The sequence below is a fragment of the Neofelis nebulosa genome, chromosome 18 (genome assembly GCF_028018385.1).
Source record: "Neofelis nebulosa isolate mNeoNeb1 chromosome 18, mNeoNeb1.pri, whole genome shotgun sequence".
NCBI classification, from domain to species: domain Eukaryota; kingdom Metazoa; phylum Chordata; class Mammalia; order Carnivora; family Felidae; genus Neofelis; species Neofelis nebulosa.
The window spans coordinates 12,977,984-12,997,030 of record NC_080799.1 but is presented as its reverse complement, the minus strand read 5'-3'; the positions used below and the strand labels follow the sequence as shown (position 1 = coordinate 12,997,030).

General features: G+C 41.9%; 1 protein-coding gene across 5 annotated transcripts in view; it reads right to left on the bottom strand.

The window, feature by feature from the left end:
- AUTS2 (activator of transcription and developmental regulator AUTS2) overlaps positions 1 to 19,047 on the bottom strand; it is a 1,133,525-nt gene that overhangs the window by 831,952 nt on the left and 282,526 nt on the right. For all 5 annotated transcript variants that reach the window (XM_058710837.1, XM_058710836.1, XM_058710839.1 and 2 more), the window contains exon 2: positions 18,465 to 18,677. In XM_058710837.1, coding sequence (XP_058566820.1) covers positions 18,465 to 18,677 — 213 coding nt within the window. The remainder of the gene's footprint in view (positions 1 to 18,464; positions 18,678 to 19,047) is intronic.

Here is a 19,047-nt window from a genome sequence, read left to right as displayed (position 1 = left end):
CAAAAAAAAAAAAAAAAAAAAAAAAAAAGTAAGTGGACCCATGCAGTTCAAATCTGTATTGTTCGAGGGTCAACTGTAGTTTGTATTTAAACACAATGCTGACCTAGCCAGAGATCCAAGCCATTCACAGACTAAGTGCATGTGGTCAAAAAGCCAAAGATGATGCAGTTTGATGTGTATGAATTCTACAAATGCAAGGTAGCCAGCAGAATGCCACTAAAACGTCCTTGGGGTCAGTCAACATTTACTAATCTCCCAACATTATTAGTAAGATCCAGAATGGTTTTCTTACATGCCCTGAATTATTCCTTCTACTTCCAACCACAATGCATTTTTGTTTCATTTTTACTTTTCCATTTGCCTTAGTTTTAACAGTCAAGTTAAAAAAAAAAATCCAACTCTAATGCTGAAACCAGAAGACATACATTTCTTTAGACAACCACAATGCATACTGCTTTGGAAATTTTGTCTTTAATCTCAGAAACAAATTTTCAGAATTCACACATTTATCTTAATAAGTCAGTCCAAAAAAGACAAAGTCAAGAAAAACACTTATGCATCTATTTTGATTAGGAAAAATTCTCACATATTAACAATAAGAAAACAAACCACACACAACCCTCCACTCTGATGACAAAGCCAGAGGGAGACCTTAATGGTGGCAGCTCATAAATCCTAGCCCAAGATCACAAATACAGCTGCAAGAAAACTCTCCCAAGAAAAATATATGGCATTAGAAAAGCCACTAGGGAGATTAGTGAGAAACTAAGAGCATATCTATCATTCAACAACTTTTCAAAGAGTATTTTGCACAGTTTATTTACCTTAAACTGTTTCAAAGTAATTAGGTAACCCGAGGATGAAGCCCTGGAAAATAGAGACCTATCTCTTATACTCCTCTTAATGTCTCTATAATAACAACAGGGTTTGGGACATATGTAATTCACATCAAACATTTACTGAAGGAAGAGCACTCATCTAGAAGAGGCGAGGAAACCCAGTACAGTGAGCACTTCACCCCAATGACTGTTGAGAAGTCCCAGTGAGGTGACACTAGATACAGGGGAGGATTTTCCAAAACCAGAGGAATCAATACATTTGCTCCAAAATTTACTTGCTGCAAAATTAGAAAAGTAAAACCTGACATGTCCAAGATCATGAGTTAGTTGTTGGGAAAAAAAAAATTTAGAAATAATTTCATTACATTCCTTCACCACGAATTACTCGGAAGAAACAGATTTCCATGATTTCAACTTGAGAGATCTAAAATTACAATTCTCAGATAGCTGCCAACAGGTACGGCCCCCAAACAAAGAGGTCTTAGCATTTCATACTAATCTCTTCTCAGCAAAAGGCTTTTATCATCTGCTAAAAACCATATGCATGAGCCCACTCCATTTAAGGTTTTTCAATCTAATGTACCCACTGGGATCTACAGTAGTCTCATAACCATATGCACATCATAATTTTGCCAAAGTGAGTCATTACTGCCAAGTAGAAATCTGAGGTCTTGTTCTTTGTACTTATTACACATTTAAGTGCAGGTTCACCTAAAATTAGTCATACCACCAAAGTCCAGGTAATTTGTGATTTTTGAAATCGATTTTTTAACATTTTTAAGGGAAAGGGAGTTCTAAGCATTCCAGCACATATAACTTCTTCACACATGTCATAGCTCCCCAATATTAGAAGCATCCCTCCATATGCATTCTGGTTCAACCACAGAAACCGAGGGTCAAACAAAGACAGCCAAAAATTCAGTGAAGGACAGACAATGTGTCAGTACCAAGGCAGAATCTACAACCCAAGACTCCGGATTCTCAGGCTATTTCTCCAATAAAGTATCTATATAGCCTGAACAATACAACAGCAGACACTGACATCCTATTCTTCACTGAATATATTCACAATGAAACTACCCCTTTTCTTGTACTTAATTGTAGTGCTTAAAATATTGCTTAAGTGAGTTCAAAGCCATGGCTATAAAACAATATGAAGACAATTCTCTTCTTTGGGCTGCCAACATGTGACATCCAGAAGTAATAATTCTACTGCCCCAAATGAAGATCCCCATAATTGTTGAAAGAGGAACCTAAGGAGCAATTCTCAGATCAATAACTGCAATTTGTCCTCAGTTACCTACATGTCAACACAATATTCCAGGTAGTCTAAACTGACAAAGAAAAAGCGCAGAAGAAGCCTGACTACTGTAGTATTCAATACACAGTACTTTCTGCTTGTGTCTCACTCTGCATCACAGCCCTGGTCTTTTACCTGGTTGTCAAGGAAAGAAGATGAGCTAGGTTGTCATGTAAGAGAACAGTCAAGGACCATACCTCAGGAGTGTAAGACAAAAGTATTCCTTGGCTCAGCCTTTGTATCAACAGCTGTATTTTTACCTCCGAGAGCAGTCTTTCAGAAGGAATGTGGAAGTAGGCAGGAAAATAGGACGTATTTTAAAAATGACTGTTTCGGGGTACCTGGGTGGCTCAGTCAGTTGAGCACGACTTCAGCTCAGGTGATGATCTCACAGTTCATGAGTTTGAGTCCCTCTTCGGGCTCTGTGCTAACAGCCCAGAGCCTGTAGCCTGCTTCGGATTCTGTGTCTCCCTCTCTCTCTGCCCCTCCCCTGCTCGTTTGTTCTCTCTCTCTCTCTCTCTCTCTCTCTCTCAAAATAAACATTAAAAAAAAAATCAATGATAAACAAATAAATAAAAATAAATGACTGTTTCATTTTACTAAACCAGTTCACCTATGCTGTAAAAGCATCCTAAGAGCTATTTTAACCTGGAATAATGCAACTCTGGAAAGAAATAATAAAGGAAATGGCCTGCTTTTTTTTTTTTTTTTTTTTTTTTTTTTAAGGCATTTCCACCAAAGCTGTACCAAAGGAAGCCAGAGCAAGACCAGTTCTTGGGGCTGTTTTCTACATTATCATTGTCCTTGCTTTGTGTCTTGACTCACCAAGACAAAATATGGAATAATTGTGCCAAGGAACTACAACACTGTGTTTACTTCAAATAAACCTTTTAGCACATCTGTGGTCACTTTTTCAGGCATCTTATTTAAAAATAAGCCAATATAAATCACATTTTTAAATCTTCACTAAGTTTATACAAATTGGTAATAAAAATGCCTTTTCATCAATGAAGTTTCATTTCAATATTAACTTATGAGAATGAAAAGTTCAGATAAGGTCTACTGCTCCTTGGTTTGAACCTTCAAAGAATTCACTCACATAGAAACACAGTCAACACTTGTAGAGATGAAAAGCCCCAGAGAACTGAGTACAGGCAGTCCTTGACTTACAACTCCTGTGTCTGACAAACACTTCCATGAACAAAAAACCTTCTGTCATTCCCAACTGCCACCCCAATATAAGTGCCCAGCAACAATCATCATGGAAAAAAAATCTTGTCTTTTGAACACTTCTGGACTATCACTCCACAGTCTACTCTCAGGATCCTTTAAAAACTTTTCTTTTTACTTATCCTGCACTACATTAAATTTTTACCTAACTGGAAGTTTTCTCAGTTAAAGGTGTCCTTTTCAAAATATAGGTATTCTCACAGATGGAATCAGCCGCTTCTGACTTCATGTGACTGTGTTTCTCACACGTAACTAAGATCAGACTCACCAAGGCAAAGGACAGTCAGATTTGCAGGGGTGGATGGAGGAAGCCATTTTAAAAAATAGATAAGGCTGATGTGACAGGGGTACACACTAGGGTCAGGGAGCACCAAAAGGAAGCCAGGGGAGTTCCAAAAGGTATAAAACGTGCATGCGCTTCTACGCCATGTAAAGAAGCTGAAGTTGAGCTTGAAAGGAGAGTCAGTGAAAACTCCTCAAGCAAGCAACATGATTCAATTTGCATGTTGTCAAAATGACATTAGAAGGGATTTGGAGGATGGATCGCAGAACAGCGAGACTGGAGGCTAGGTAGAAAGCTACTGTCATAATATAGTCAAGAGAAGGGAGACCTGACCAATGCAGTGACAGAAACGGTGCAAAGTGGTAAATGCAGAGAAACAGACGAGAAACACATGGGACATGAATCGACAGGATGTGCAGATAGGAGGAGGAAGAGGAGTAGGGCTTCCAGGTTTCCGGCACGAGCAGATTAATGGCTTGGATGTCTAGTGGATGGTGCGCACATCAACTAAGGGAGGAAATGAAAAAGAAACAGCAAATTGAGGGCAGCTACTATAGTAGCTGTCAATGAGACACATGTTGAGTTTGAAACGCTTGCAGATGTTCCAGGTGGGAAAAAAAACTGTGATAAGCACCGGGTTTACGAACCTCAAAGCTGAGAAGAAAGGTCTGGGTCGGACATTTAAATGCATTTGTCCATAGCTATAAGGACCAGAACATAAATTCCTCCCATACAGAGACTTCTGTCATTTTGTTTGTGACACGCACCTAAAATTATGTCTGCCCACAAGAGTGTATTATGGTCAAGAAATACTTAATGACTGGATGCCAAGGGGAAGGGAGGAGCATGAGAGGAGGAGTAAACCTTACAGAACAGTTTTTTGAAAAATTCACTGGGAAACCACCATTTCTAACACTTGCTAAGAAAGTTAGGATTTCCAAACCCCAAAACAGCAATTTACAAATTATCTTTTGCGAGAAAAAATAACTTGCTAGCAAATTGGGAACAGATCTATAATCTATACCTGGGATCATTCACTTTACACTCACCATCAGTGTTTGCACTATAAGTGTTACGATCGCAGTGTCTATGCAAATATTCCTTTTGAATATTTTAGAATATCTGAAGCTCTACTTGCATTAAAAATGACTGTCTACCTCCAAGTAAACAGGAATGACAGACAGTGAGAGACATTTGGTTTCTTCTTTGTACAGATTAGCTGCACCTCCAGACGGAAACAGGACTTTCCTATACCATGAGTTCCCAGAGTAAGAGGTAACAACTGGGTTTGTAACCATAGCACATCCATTTCTAAAAACTGTACCTGTTCTGGAAACAATGGGCATCCATTAGGATTTTGATAATCTAGTTCTCTAATAATAGTTATTTAATAATAAATAACTGGGCCAGGTAATTCCCAATAAATTGCAGCCGAGACTGCCAAAGCCTGTATTTGTAAAACTAAGAACCCAAGACAAGACAACTAATAAAACAACACAGCACTACATGTAACAGTTACTGGTGCCTTTAGTAAGACAGAGTCTTATTCTCAGAAGTTTCTTAAAAAAGCAGAGAGGAGGTCAGGAAAAACAGTGTGGTGGAAAAGAAACCATTTCAAAGGGCCTTCCTACACACATCTGAAGGTATCCATTCTCTAAGAGACGCTCAACCGTGTCTCCCTTCAAACTGCACTTTATCCACCCAGATGCCTCCCTCACGCTAAGACTTCTGCACGAGGCCAGGGTGGCTCTGCCAAGCTGTGCACGCATCAGGGGCAGCCACGGTACACACATCCTTTCTGTTATGTCAGAGTCTCTGGTATAACGTTCACACACAAAGGATGCTCAGTAAATGTTTGCTGACCAAGCAAGTATGTGGAGAACGAATTAATTAAGCCACCTTATAAAGGACATAAAATTAAACTGTTTTCTAAAGTCAAGATATTTTAGAGAGAGGGCATGTGGGACAACAATTTATAGTGCAAAGACTGCTATTCATGCTTTGATGCTAAAAATAGTTTGTAACTTTATGGTTAAAAAAAAAAAAGGAGAGCCCCACACAAATATTTGCATGTACAAGAGTGCTCAGAAAACTCCACCTCACACCCACCCAGCTTCAGCTGTGTCTCTGCCGCTTGGCAGGCTGCTTTCAGATCATCTGCGAAAGGAGGAAGGCTGTAGTTTCCCAAGGCCAGGTCTTCCTGGCTGCCCCAGCCATGGTGCAGCTATCCTGATGGGCTACAACACTGGGAGGACAGACTGCTGATAGCGCCCATGGGAGAAGAGCAGACAGCATCCACCAGGAGGGCAGTGATATCTTGGAATAAGTTTTTGCTTGGTGTGTATGTGTTGATCAGTATCTCATTTTATATTCATATCCCCCAAGAGGGAAACCAAAGGTCACGTTAAATGGGCTTTTTTTTTCCCCGTAAGCAATTAACATTGGAATACAACAAGAGAATGTGATTGGCAACGTCATCAATCAAAAAAATAGTAATCATGCCAAACCTCATTCAATTATTAAGCACTTTCTTAGGTGCCACGCAATGTCCAACAACAGACAGACATAAGGGTGGAGAAAATGGATACAATACTTTCTTTCAGGAGAGCCAGGATTCTAGCAGAAGAGGCACACACGAAAGAAGAATACAGGAAAAAAAAAAAAAAAGTGTAAGTTATGCTACGCGTTAGAAATACAAAGGATGGGTGTAAAGGACAGAGGACTAAAGGCAAAACCTGGGGTGAATAGGGTCAGGAAGAGTCCCTCTGAGCAGATGACATTTCAGCTCAGTACCAAAGGGCGAGAAAGAGCTCATGATGCAAAGAGCAGGGGAAAGACCACTTCAGGTGGAGGGAACAGCACGTGTAAGGTAACCACAGTGGCAAAGAACCTGACGTGTCAGACGAAGGAAGGTCCGAGGGCAGGCGCCAGTGAGAGACAGAGGCTAACAGGTGCTGGAGTGAAGAAAGGGAGTTGCAAAACCAAGTGCTGTAGCTCACAGGAGACTGAATTTTAATTTGAATACGTGGAGAAGCCATTAAGAGGACTTACATCTGGGAATAATATGATCCAATGCTTATTTTTAAAGGATCACACTGGCTGGGATATAAAGAATACATTGAAAGGGTTCAAGAATGAAAATGGGAAACATGAGTTTTTTCAAGGCAAGGACAGCTGAGGATTTCAAGAGTTTTACCTTTCTACATGCGACACAAGCCTGGACCCCTCGTGGAGTCACAGAGCAATATCCTCAGACAGTTTGGGTTTAGGTGGGGACAACGACATGTACACAGCCACTCTAAGAGTACAAAATGAAAAAAGGTCAAAAGCGAATGAATTATAAATAGAGTGACCACACAAGCCAGTTTTCCAGGAAGTCCTGATTCGTGCTTATGGTTCCTAGGTAATTATTATTTTTTTTTTTTTTAAACTTTTTTTTTTTCTTTAACGTTTATTTATTTTCGAGACAGAGACAGAGCATGAACAGGGGAGGGGGCAGAGAGAGAGGGAGACACAGAATCAGAAGCAGGCTCCAGGCTCTGAGCCATCAGCCCAGAGCCCGACGTGGGGCTCGAACTCACGGTCTGTGAGATCGTGACCTGAGCTGAAGTCGGACGCTTAACCGACTGAGCCACCCGGGCGCCCCGGTTCCTAGGTAATTATTAATAGTGCCCTCTTTCACGCTCAGAAATGTCCTATATTAGGTGAGAAATTCTGGGGTCACCCTAGTTATAAACAAAGGATTGTGGGAATTTTGAAAAAAATACATTTAATTCTGAAGGAAAAAATCATAAAAGCTTCAAGCAATAAGCGTCTCTGAGGCAGTTGCTGAAAGACAAATGTGACAGTTGGAAAAGGCTGTTCCAAACAAGGTGAACAGCATAAGCACAGCGTGGAGAAAGCACGGGGCTCATGCAAATAACAGCAACCGTAGCTGCAGTGTGGTGTTCATGGAGCGCAGCGGGGTAGGACAGAAACAAGAACAGCAAGCCGGGCACACTCAGTTAGGACCTAACATCTCCTCCTACAGTAATGGGCTGATGTTTCATTTAGTTGGCTCTGGATGTCCCCTGAAATACCTTTAATGAGAGAGTACAACGTCAATGAGTGAAACATTGCTGAACCATCTTATCGAACCACCCGATAAGATGATAAGCATAAATGTTGACTGAAAAGGGCCACCACGGTCAAGAGAGCAGGGAACCGGGAGGTGGAAAGGGCACTTGTAACTTTGAGAGCAAACCTAAGTGGTTTCCCACGCAATTCTGTCTGTCTGGGTCGGGAAGCAGGCTCCAGATGCTGTCTGGAAGATGAAAACCAAAGAGCTGAAGGTCTAGCCTGAAGGCAGGCTCAAAGGCAGGAAGGGAAAGAGAAAGATGAGCTGCGAGGTTGGAAAAAGAGGTGGAGAAGAGCAGGGTCAGAATCCTGGGGAAAGGTTATTTCAAGTCCACATCCTTCCCTTAAAACAGTGCGGTCTGTCAGTGCGTCTCCTCACTCAACCTGCGGAACCCAGGGAGCAGGGGACAGATACCCCATGCGGTTGGCACACATGACTGACTGCACCCCTCCATGCCTCTGTCCGTCCTCCCCCCTGCTCTGTTCACGTGACAAATACAGATTTAGAGTTTTCATATGCGGACGTGAGAAGCAGGTGACGATAAATTTTGCAAGCGGGCTGCTTAACTCTTTATTATACCACCTTTCCATTAGAAAATAGACTTGTCTGCTTTAAAAAGCTTGACAGCGATCATCTCTATGTTGTACAGGGGAACTCCAGGACGAACTCTGCGTGTTTAACGGAAAGCGTACCAAGGCTGCTTCGTTTTCAAAAAGCACCATTCAACCTTCCAGCAATGCGTGCTGGCCCGTTACCCCGCTTTATATTCCACCTGAGCGTCAGGGGCTCTTCTCATCACTTTCATTACTTCTCAGGGAAGCCAAAGGATAGTACTTCTATTTAAAATCCAAAGCTGTTATTAGGGGTCTTACTCGTACAGGGTGGCAGTTTCGTTAGCAACTACTCAGTAGATCATTCGGCACTCAGCTCCAGGGGAACAGCCTGTCTGGCCTCAGAGCACAATCAGTGCATTAAAAACAAATACTACCTACTGTTGACACACCTCGGGCAGCTGTTAAATCCTAAGTGTAGGTTCTGCTACTTAAACAAAAATTCTTCGGAGGACCTTCATTCTGTTTGGTTTCAGGAAGGAAAATATTTCCCTTTGAATTTGTTGAGCCCAAACCAGAAATTCAAGTATAGCATTTTATTACACTGAAGCTTTCTTGGTAATGGAGAAAACAGTTAATGGTCTTCAGCCCCCACCAACGCATAGCCAGAATTATCAGATCTCACTCACTCACACTTGCCCCCTAACACCACCAGTTTTTTAAATATGGAGTACTCACACAACTTACAAACCAATGTAGTGCTGAAAACAGAGAAATATGCAGAATGAAAAATGTCCCGTTACCATATGTATAAAAAGCTGTGTTATTTGAGGGAGCTGGTAGATTTACAGAGAAAGGAATATAGCATAATTGTTCTACCAAAGGGATATTCCAGTACACTCCTACTAAAAAGCAGTCATTTTGAAAACATAATTTTTTGTAATATAATGTCTATAGCATTTAGAAGAAATATTTCTTTTTGCCAGTTTGGGAAAAAAAAAAAACCTTAATTGGCAAATACACAGAACATGAATAGATCCTAGTATTGATAAATTATTCTCACACAAGAAGTGGTTTAAAAATTTAAGATTTGTTACCAGTTTTGCAAACAGCATAGTACCGTTCCTTTTCCCTTTTGTAAAAATAAGCAATAGGACAAGTCAGTTCACTTGCAAGTCTGATTCTTGGCAGCACGTGCACTGGAGTCACCTGAGGAAGCTGGTTCCACATTCTGGCCCCCACCCAAGGGACTCTGGCTCCACACAGGGGTGATGCCTGGGAATGTGTCTGCTAACAAGACCCCTAGAGCTGTCCCGACATAGGTGGTCCAAAGACCACCCTTCGAGAAACATTATTCTGTATGTTCCCTATCCACACAGCTAATTGCCTCTCAATCTAATTACAGCCAATCTCAGCCACTCAGAACCATCACCAGCAATTAGGACCTGTCCAGGTTTGTATTACATGATTTCAAGACCTATGACACGAGCACTTCCTGAGCAAATGCAGGTGCAGCGGTCACAGAATGACCCGCCACATCTGTGTCCCTGGAGGCAGACGCGAGGGCAAAGTGGCAGCTTCTGCAGAGCTGTGACCAATGACTGCAGGCTGTGTCTCAGCGGGCCACAAGGCAGGGCTCCTAAAAGATACCAGGTGGGCCCTGACAGACTTGCCCGTGTTTGTGAGCCATTCTGGTGTCCTCTCCATGTGTGTTTATGAGTACTAGGGTAAGGATGTGCACAGAGCCCTACGTGGGTAAAGACCCAGAGCTCTTGCAAGACTTTCTTATATCTGCTTGACATAGAAAATTTATCAATACTTGCATCAATAGGCAATGCTCTAGAATCATTTAGAATACCAAAAATAGGTTCTTTTAAACATCATTAGGACCCAGCAGTAACTCAAGTACATTAAAACAGCTGGGTTCCCATGGTAAGGCAGGTCTAGTGGGACTGAGGGTTAAGCACAGCAAAGGGTGTGCCATCAGGTCCCCACAGCCCGAGCTTCAGGGACTGTGTAAAAGCAAGTATCAGTCCTACTCAAACAGAGCACAGAATTTAGTGCAGTTCTGTCTCAGAAAGTATTCACTGAAATGAAATGTTCAAGGGAAAGCTAAAAAGAATGGTAATATTGTATCTATCTTCATATTTAATTAAAAAGATAGCTAACAATACTTCCAAGAGGGAGGTCATTCCTTGTTCAGCACAAGATTCCTCTGTGCAAAACTATTTTCAGAATGGCCAATACAATAATTTGGCATATCAACACTTACAAAAGCTACCATTTCAGAAATGCTACTGACGCTTTAGCTGACAACTCTGAAGATGAGGTATAAATGACAATCCCACAGCTGGAAGCAGTCATAAGAGAATCAAGAACATCATCCACCGGCAAAGTCCAATCAAATCAACCATGTTCCTCTTCCCTCATTGTGCCCGGAGGCCCCCAAATGCCCTCAACAGAATGGTATCATAGGAAAAGGTTTATAGGAAGGAAAGTTCTATGCGAGACCTTGTATATAATATCTCAAGGTTCAAGAGATCAGATAATCATTTTCTCCTGCACAGAGAAGAGCAGAGGAAAAAGGAAGGATGATGTCCTACAAAAAACTAACGGAGAGTACAAGATGTCAGCAGACTTAAAATAAGAACCTTACGCAGTTATTCACATTTAACAAGAACCACACAAAGGTGAGCCATGGGCAGATGGCTTGGTTTCCAGCCCAGTGAGTGCACATTTGGCTCTCTGGGCAGGATGAGGCAGTCAGCTCTGCCTAGGAGCACACACGGAGTCTTCCAATGCACCTTTGGCTTTTCCTCCTTGGAAAAAGAATTACAAATTGGGCATCAAGACATCCGACAGTTCTCAGGCAACATTTACCACAGAGAGCTGCCTGTGCCTGCCTTAGAGCCCACCCACAATTTCATTTTCAATTAGCAGCTCCTCGAAAGGCAGTAATGAAAGCAGTTGCTAAAGAGCATTCAGATGTCACTGAAAGACTGCAAACCCAAACTGTAAATAGCACATTGTGAGTCGCCTGTCACCACCATCAACTCCCACGGGAATCTCGCAACATGTGGCTATCACAGCCATCTGCTCGGCTCCCCACCACCACCACTGCAAACCACACAGCCACCCACCCACTCCCACCTCCCACTCACTACCTGTCATGTGCAGGCTTGTGTGGAGACGGGAGGGCTGTGAGCGGAGATTAGAATGCAGAACGCATGGAGGCTTGTTTCACATTTTGCAACTAAGATCTGGCCACGTGCGGATAACATCGTATCATCAGAAGAGGGAAAAACTTAAAATTAAATGAACACAAAATGCAGTCTTAAATAAAGAAAGGAAGTCCTGGGGCGCCTGGGTGGCGCAGTCGGTTAAGCGTCCGACTTCAACCAGGTCACGATCTCGCGGTCCGTGAGTTCGAGCCCCGCGTCAGGCTCTGGGTTGATGGCTCAGAGCCTGGAGCCTGTTTCCGATTCTGTGTCTCCCTCTCTCTCTGCCCCTTCCCCGTTCGTGCTCTGTCTCTCTCTGTCCCAAAAATAAATAAAAAACGTTGAAAAAAAAAATTTTTTTAAAAAGAAAGGAAGTCCTATCAGCCCCCAGCAACTATCAGAAGTGTGGTGTAAAGGGAAAACACACTCCCTCGGTCTCCGATCACCCACACCATAGGAATTTATGGTGGACAGAGCTGAAAACCATTTCTCTGGCTTGATCCTTCTTACTCCTCTAACAATATGTAGGATTTAAAAAAAATTTTTTTATTAATGTTTGTTTATTTTTGAGAGAGATTGGGCATGAGTAGGGGAGGGGCAGAGAGAAAGGGAGACGCAGAATCCGAAACAAGGTCCAGGCTCTGAACTGTCAGCACAGAGCCCGGCGCGAGGCCCAAACTCACCGACCGAGCCACCCAGATGCCCCACGACATACAGAATTTAAATGGGTCTTAATAAAGTTCCGTGCATACACACATATAACATATTCTTACTCTGGGATTTAGAGAGTACCACTGTTGTTTCTTTTTTTTCAATGGAGCCATTTCTATAGGTCTCAGGATCACTCAAGCATTTTTTAAATTGCATGCAGATCCTTTTCCAGTTTAGCCTGTCTTCTCTCTGTAGGTTTTGTTTTATGAGGTGGTAGTCAATGTGCTATGTCCTCTTTTAGTCCATTTTTACCAAATTTTTAATTAAATATTATCTATGTCACTTGGGTTAAGATTTATTCCTGGTCACATCACTCCAAACATCTGTCTCACTGAGGTCAAATGACGCTTATTATCACTCTTACCAACATCCAGGACTGGTGGAATATATCCCAGACAACAAGCTAAGGAGACAGGAGACACAAAACCAGAATTCTAGATCTTAAAAAAAAAAAAAAAAAAACCCGTCGCTGTCTCCAAATGCCCAAATTAAAACAACAACAAAAACATTTATGTAACTTGCTACTGTGTTAGTCCCATGTTTTCCAAATACCTCCAATATAATACACGCCTAATTCTGAACAGAGACAAGCCTGGATTGTGGGTTCCTCGAGATATCAAAATCTGACATCTTACCCTTATTTCGAGTTAATCAACATTCCAAGAGCAGTTATAAGCCAGTCTTTCTCCTCCCAACCTTTTATTAGCTGTTTTTATTCCTCTTTCTGTAGTTTAAGCAAAGGGGAAAAAAATAATGTGCAACTTAAATTCATCAGCAGGAAAAACAGAGGATTTTATTTACTATCTCAGTTTGTAACCTTCATGTGACAACACAATTTTTGAAAAAAGCAAATGAAATTCCAAGAACACACTGAACATGAAAGTCCCAAGTATGAAATAAAAACGGTTTAACTGCAGCTCAATGTCTTGACACTAGCTCAATGTACCTCCAGTCATTTAACCGCTATAACGAATGTATTTATGAAAGAGGACCTCACGAGGTTCACAGGTCTTTTCATTACCAAAGTATAATCCCTAATTGCATTAGTGTTTCAAATGTTCTGATTTCCAGAAATTTGTAGGCTCTTGAGTCAAGCTGGATAAATACCGGTGTGATTTCAGGCTGGATTTCTACCCAAAACTAATTAGCCGTCTTCCGAAATAGGACTTGAACTGGATCTGTTTAATCAAAGTTGCACGTTATAAATCCTCCTTTGCAAGTTAATTTCTACTAGTAACAATGTCACAAAGCAGTCGTCACACAACCTGAGTCAGTCACACTGAAATAAAGGATCAGCTTCCGATAGTGAACGCTCTCATCGGGACCGAGCATGGGCAGAGACAGACCGCTCTAGCAGGATGGATGGAAGCACAGGTGATGGCTCGGTCACCTGGGCCCTTCCGTGCCACCAACACAGCCACCTTATTCCACATAAGGCCAACATGCAAAGGCAATACAAAAAGCAGATGCAACCACAACAGCTCTAACTTTAAAGACTCGGCATCGGGATCAGTCCCTCTTCTTCCTAGACATCAGAATACATTTTTGGTTTCTACAGTGTCAGCTATAAATTCTCCACATAGTCTGATTCCACCATACTAGATTTTCAAAGAGAGGACCCAACTTCCACTCCTTACAAGCACCCACATCAACTTGTATAAAGATTTTTAAACCACACAAGCCATTCTCATCAGCAAAGTTAGAGTCTACCTGCTAGGGTCCTGAAATATTCCCAAATCCCTTTACTTCCCTCTCAAATGGTATCCTCCTGTGGCGAGAAGCAATCTCAGTAGGTTGCCTCTTTGTCTCAGAAATCCCATCCTTAGCTGAACGCCTTTTTAGAAACTGAAATTCAGTTAGGAGGGAGACTCTGTGGTTTATTTTGATGATCCATTCTGGTATCTGTTTGTTGTAAGAGTTCATATGGCCTAAAAATTCCTCCTAGTTCATTTAAGCCTATTTCCTCTGGTTCAGTTCCTACTAGAGAGAGAAAAGGCAGGCTAATGGACTAAATGGAAGTTCAGGAACACCGATTCTGAGCCAAATCTGAGAGTTCTCCTAACTCCCATTAACTTTTCCTCATTGCTTCTCTATTTTTAAAACTCCTTTGCTCTCTGTGTTTTCAACTACAAAGTAGTAAAATTTTAAATCCTCTCCTGTGGTCTAGAAGTGAGATATACTGAAAGAAAACTCAACGCCCTGGGAAGAGTTACATTTTCCAAAAATGCTTCTGAGGAAGTCCTAAGTTGGCTAGAGGGTTTAGCCGTGGGTCACTTCATTGTGTCCCTTAGCAGTTTCACTGTGACTTAGTCTGGCAGGTAGAGAATCAGGCTCCTTACACAGACAACCTGGGCAGCTCTGTTCTGGTTTCCCAGTGCCAAGTCTAAGTAAAGAGGGGGACAAAAACTCTACCACACATCTTTACTAGTACTTTTTTAAAAGTACTAGTTAAAAATTAAAAGCTAAAACTGTTTAAATATAATGTCTGAATGTTCCCATCATGAGCAAATAGTTCTGTGCAGGATATATATAAGGCTAGGGGGTCAGAAAGACATGCATTCTTTTGTAAAAGTTAACTTATTCCTCTTTTCCTTTTTAAAACCCCCTTTGGAAATTAAGGAGAATGTGCAAACCTACCATATAAAAAGGTGCTGCCATTTTAAAAGACAGCTGCCAGCGCAGCATTCTCTACGTGAGTATGTATTTATACTTAACAACATAATCCAACAAGTAAGTTCCACTGGGGTGGTTAAGTGCCAGTTAAAAAGCTTTCTTTTCCCAGTATGAGAAAATACCACAAGAATTGAGGTTTCATAATCAGGCAAGAGAAGGAAAAAGCAGCTTGATTTTAGAACTACGCATCTCTCTTATAAAAGTATATAATTGCACTCTCCTGGTAAAAAGATTAGTTGCCTTCAACGGTTTTTCAGAAAAAAAAAAAAAATCTTATTATTTCCTCTCCATGAAGGAGTAACATCTTCCCATAATTACAGGAAAGCTGTGCATTAAGGTGCCTGCTCAGGAAGTACCATTTCCTAATAAGATGCAAACCTAATCCACTCTCACCAAGTCAAAAATAAAGACGAAATTCTCACCTCCTACGGCCCTCTTTCCTCTGTAGTTCTTCCGATTATAACTCCCTCAGTAAGAGGCACTAAGCAACAATCCATTAATTTTGAAATTCTCCTCAAGGACATTCTCATCTCAAGGCCCCCTCCCAGTTAAGATGGTCAGATTCAGCTACTTTATCTGGTAGGAGGCAAAGGCAAGGGAAAAAGTAACTGTGATGTGTCCATGCATCTAGCACAACAGGAAAGCAACGTCCAGTACCGTTAGCACAAGCTTTTGAGCATGTGCTGTGGCCCTTAAGCACCTGTGTGTGTCATCTTTTACCCATGATCACACAACAGAGAGCACCTGTCTGGGCAACACACACGTAGCCATGCCTCTGCCTCCCACTTTTCTCTTTTAAATGACTTCACACAATTATCAACTAGAGACTCCGAACTGAAATACACTCAGACCTCCTGCAGTCTTCCTTTATAGACCTTGAAAACATTATGTGTCTCTGTGCTGTTCATCAATTTAAAGAACCATGGAACTCAGAGAGAGGAGCTTGAGAAATCACCTAGGCCAAACCCCTCACCTTCCAGCAACACACAGCGATTTGTTCAAGGTTTCGAAATAGTACATGTGACTCTAGGAAGACTACAATTGAAAAGTATTAGAGCTTTATTTCAGTTATCAACTTCTGCTTCCCTTCCTACTAGAAACACAACACTCGATTTGGGGAGTATATTTTGGCATCAACACTGAAGATAAGAAAAACACCACTTGTTTTGAAAACTCTTACACTGACCAGAAAGGTACGATTCATTCTTTCCTTCTCCATGATTCGTAAGGAGTGAGTCAAAATAATTGCTTTTCAAATATTTTGCCTAAAAGAAGGATAGCTTTGATTTCAAGTGCCATTTTGTACCAGAAGGATGACCATTAGAACCAAAAGCTACCTGAATCTGAGACATACAAGTCCTGGCCTTCTTTGATGATCACATGAGGACAAGGGAGAAAGAAGAATTTTGAGCACAGAGAGTGGAAAAGTCAAATGAAGTCTGGGATTAGAGAGTCAAGGATGAGGAACCAGAGTTTACTGTAGACTCAGGATTAAATTGGTTTCTTGTCTGGAAGGTAGGAAGCCTTCCTCCAACCCTGTTGGGAGGGAGGGCCTGAGGGAGTGGTAGTGGTCACACTGCAGCCTCTCTCCAGCGGGAAGAATGACCTTTCTCACATACCTCATACAGAGAAGCGTGGGTTGGGAGTCACATATACCACAGGAATATCACCTTTTATAGACCCTAGCCTTTCCTCCCTCACTCCACTCTTTCCACAATTATTTTTAAAATAAAAAAAAGAAATCTTTATACAAATGTGGTTGCGTTCAAGCTTTCCAGCTCTTTCTCTGCCCTCTGAACTTGGTAGTTTATGTTTCTTCTTATGCCTTCATACACCATTTCTGTAACCAAAGTCACTCCCTATGACTTAACTACTCACATAGTTCCTAGAAATACTTGTAAGACCCCCTCCAACCTGTGACCTGGAGTTCTCTTTCTCTTCATGCACAATCCTTATCTCAAACAAAGGAGGCAGAATATACAGGGAAAATAGAGCAATACAAAGAAATCTGGGTCTAAACCCTGGCTCATATCTCATTGTGAGAGGCCTGAGATAAGTCACTTTACCTCTTTGAGATCCAGTTTCCCCATCTGGAAAGTAAACATCTTATCACCCACTACCCGGGGTCATTGTGAGAATGACAGATCATACTCCCTTGTTAATGACTGTAACATGGTATGCATCAGATAAATGTTAATAGTCACTATTACAACACCATTCTGGCATTTCATTTCAGGACACATATGTGCCTTCAGAAAACATTCCCTGTGTGTCAGATGTGGGGACGCTTCCCTGAGATCCTTCTGCGTCCACACTGACTGACATCCATCACTTGAGATGTTTTCTCGGCAACATACCTCTCTCATTACCCATCAGGCTGAACTGTGACCCCAGCTACATCATATTGAGCCTTTTGCTCTTTCCAATCTTTTCACTAAAAATCACCACCAAAAATTCTCTCTTGATGCTTTAGAAGAATGATTTCCAAACTGGCCTGGCCGTTATCAAATAGGAAATTTCTAAGACCACCAAGTTCTGTGCCTTGCCCCCTAGAGATTAGGTCCTAAGGAGGGGCCAGAAGTGTGTGTTTACTAACACTCATAATATGATTCTAATGATCTGTGAAGCTTTGGAACCACTGTTTTATAAGATCCCGGATTTCTCCCTCTGCAAAGAAACATCTGCAAACTGGAAATTACCTGTTTGGCTTCTAATTAGCAGCACCTGCTCTGTGAACCACATTCCCTTCCTCTGCTTCCTTCAAGTGATAGTCAATCCCACCCAGTGGTCCCGCCAAAAACAAACAAAACACACCCAGGACACAGGTAACTCAGCTGGCACTAAAGCCTCTGGATTTGTGCAGAAAAAATTGCTATAAACAGCTTCGTTTCTCATTATTAATCTATCTCATGTGGGGATTTCCACAGGCAGAAAGGCTCCCCAAATGCCAAGAGCTATATTTTCTTGTGGATCACTGAAACCTAATTATTAACAGACCAGTAGGCCCTATCACCAGACTTTCATACAATCACCAGATCACAAAGACAGTCCTGAATTATGGACCATGAGAACAGCTGAAGAACTGAAAGGCAAATTCGTTTCTTTGCCACTGCTCTCCCACATGCCACAATACTTGAGCTGCTCTGGAAAGCAGAAATCTGATGTAAGGCACTGCCTGCGTGTGGACAAACATTTTTAACACCTCAGAACCTTGAAATCCACAATGTATGTGATCACACCTGCCCGTTCCATTGGTCCCAATTATGAAGATCTCTGCCCTGCCAGCCAGTCTGCCCCACACACCAGTAGCACCAGCATCAAGCTTTGCTGCAGTGAACACATCTGATGACAAGGATACCAACGCTGAAGTTTCAAAAGTAATAAAAACCCTGAGCTTGGCTTGTTTACACAACTCTGAGGGGCAACCCTCCAGCAGCCCAATGAGGACGTCTTCTCCACCTGTCAGGAAGAACCACAGAGGGGCAGGTATCTGAAGCAGGGATCTTCTAGCCACAGAAAAGGACAAACCCACACTTCCTCACCTGTCTGAGTCCCTTCGGCATCTTCTTCCTCTTCCCAAGGTGCTGGCAGAGGTTGCGGTCATTCTCTCGGTCTGAGCTGTAATGATGTGGGTGGCTGAGTCTACTCTTCTTAGAATGAAAGGCCAGGCCGTTAGTAAGTGCTTCTCGTTTCTTCTTGGTCAGAGGGGTCTGGCGTTTCTCCACACGTTCCTGAGGCTTAAGTGCTACATCTTTCTATAGAAAAGAAGAGAAGGAAAGGGAAATGATGGTTACACAGGTGTCTAAGGTCACATCCAAAACACAGGCTAAATGGGGTTATAAGAAGGGAGAGGAGAAAGCAGGAAAGCAGGATATGAGAATACCTAAAACTGAGAAACATGGCTCTCAATTTTTCTGAATCCCTAATGCCACCACAAATAGATCCTTTCTATTCTGGTTGGGCAGAAAAGTCAACAAAGCACAAAGCATCTGTCCATTAAAAGTGATTTCACTGCTTAGTGGCTTTCAGTGTGATTCTCAGCTAGGTCCAGCACACAATGACATTCCCCAAGGAGGCTCAATACACTCACTTTCCAAGTAGGTACGTCAATTATGTTTCAGAAAA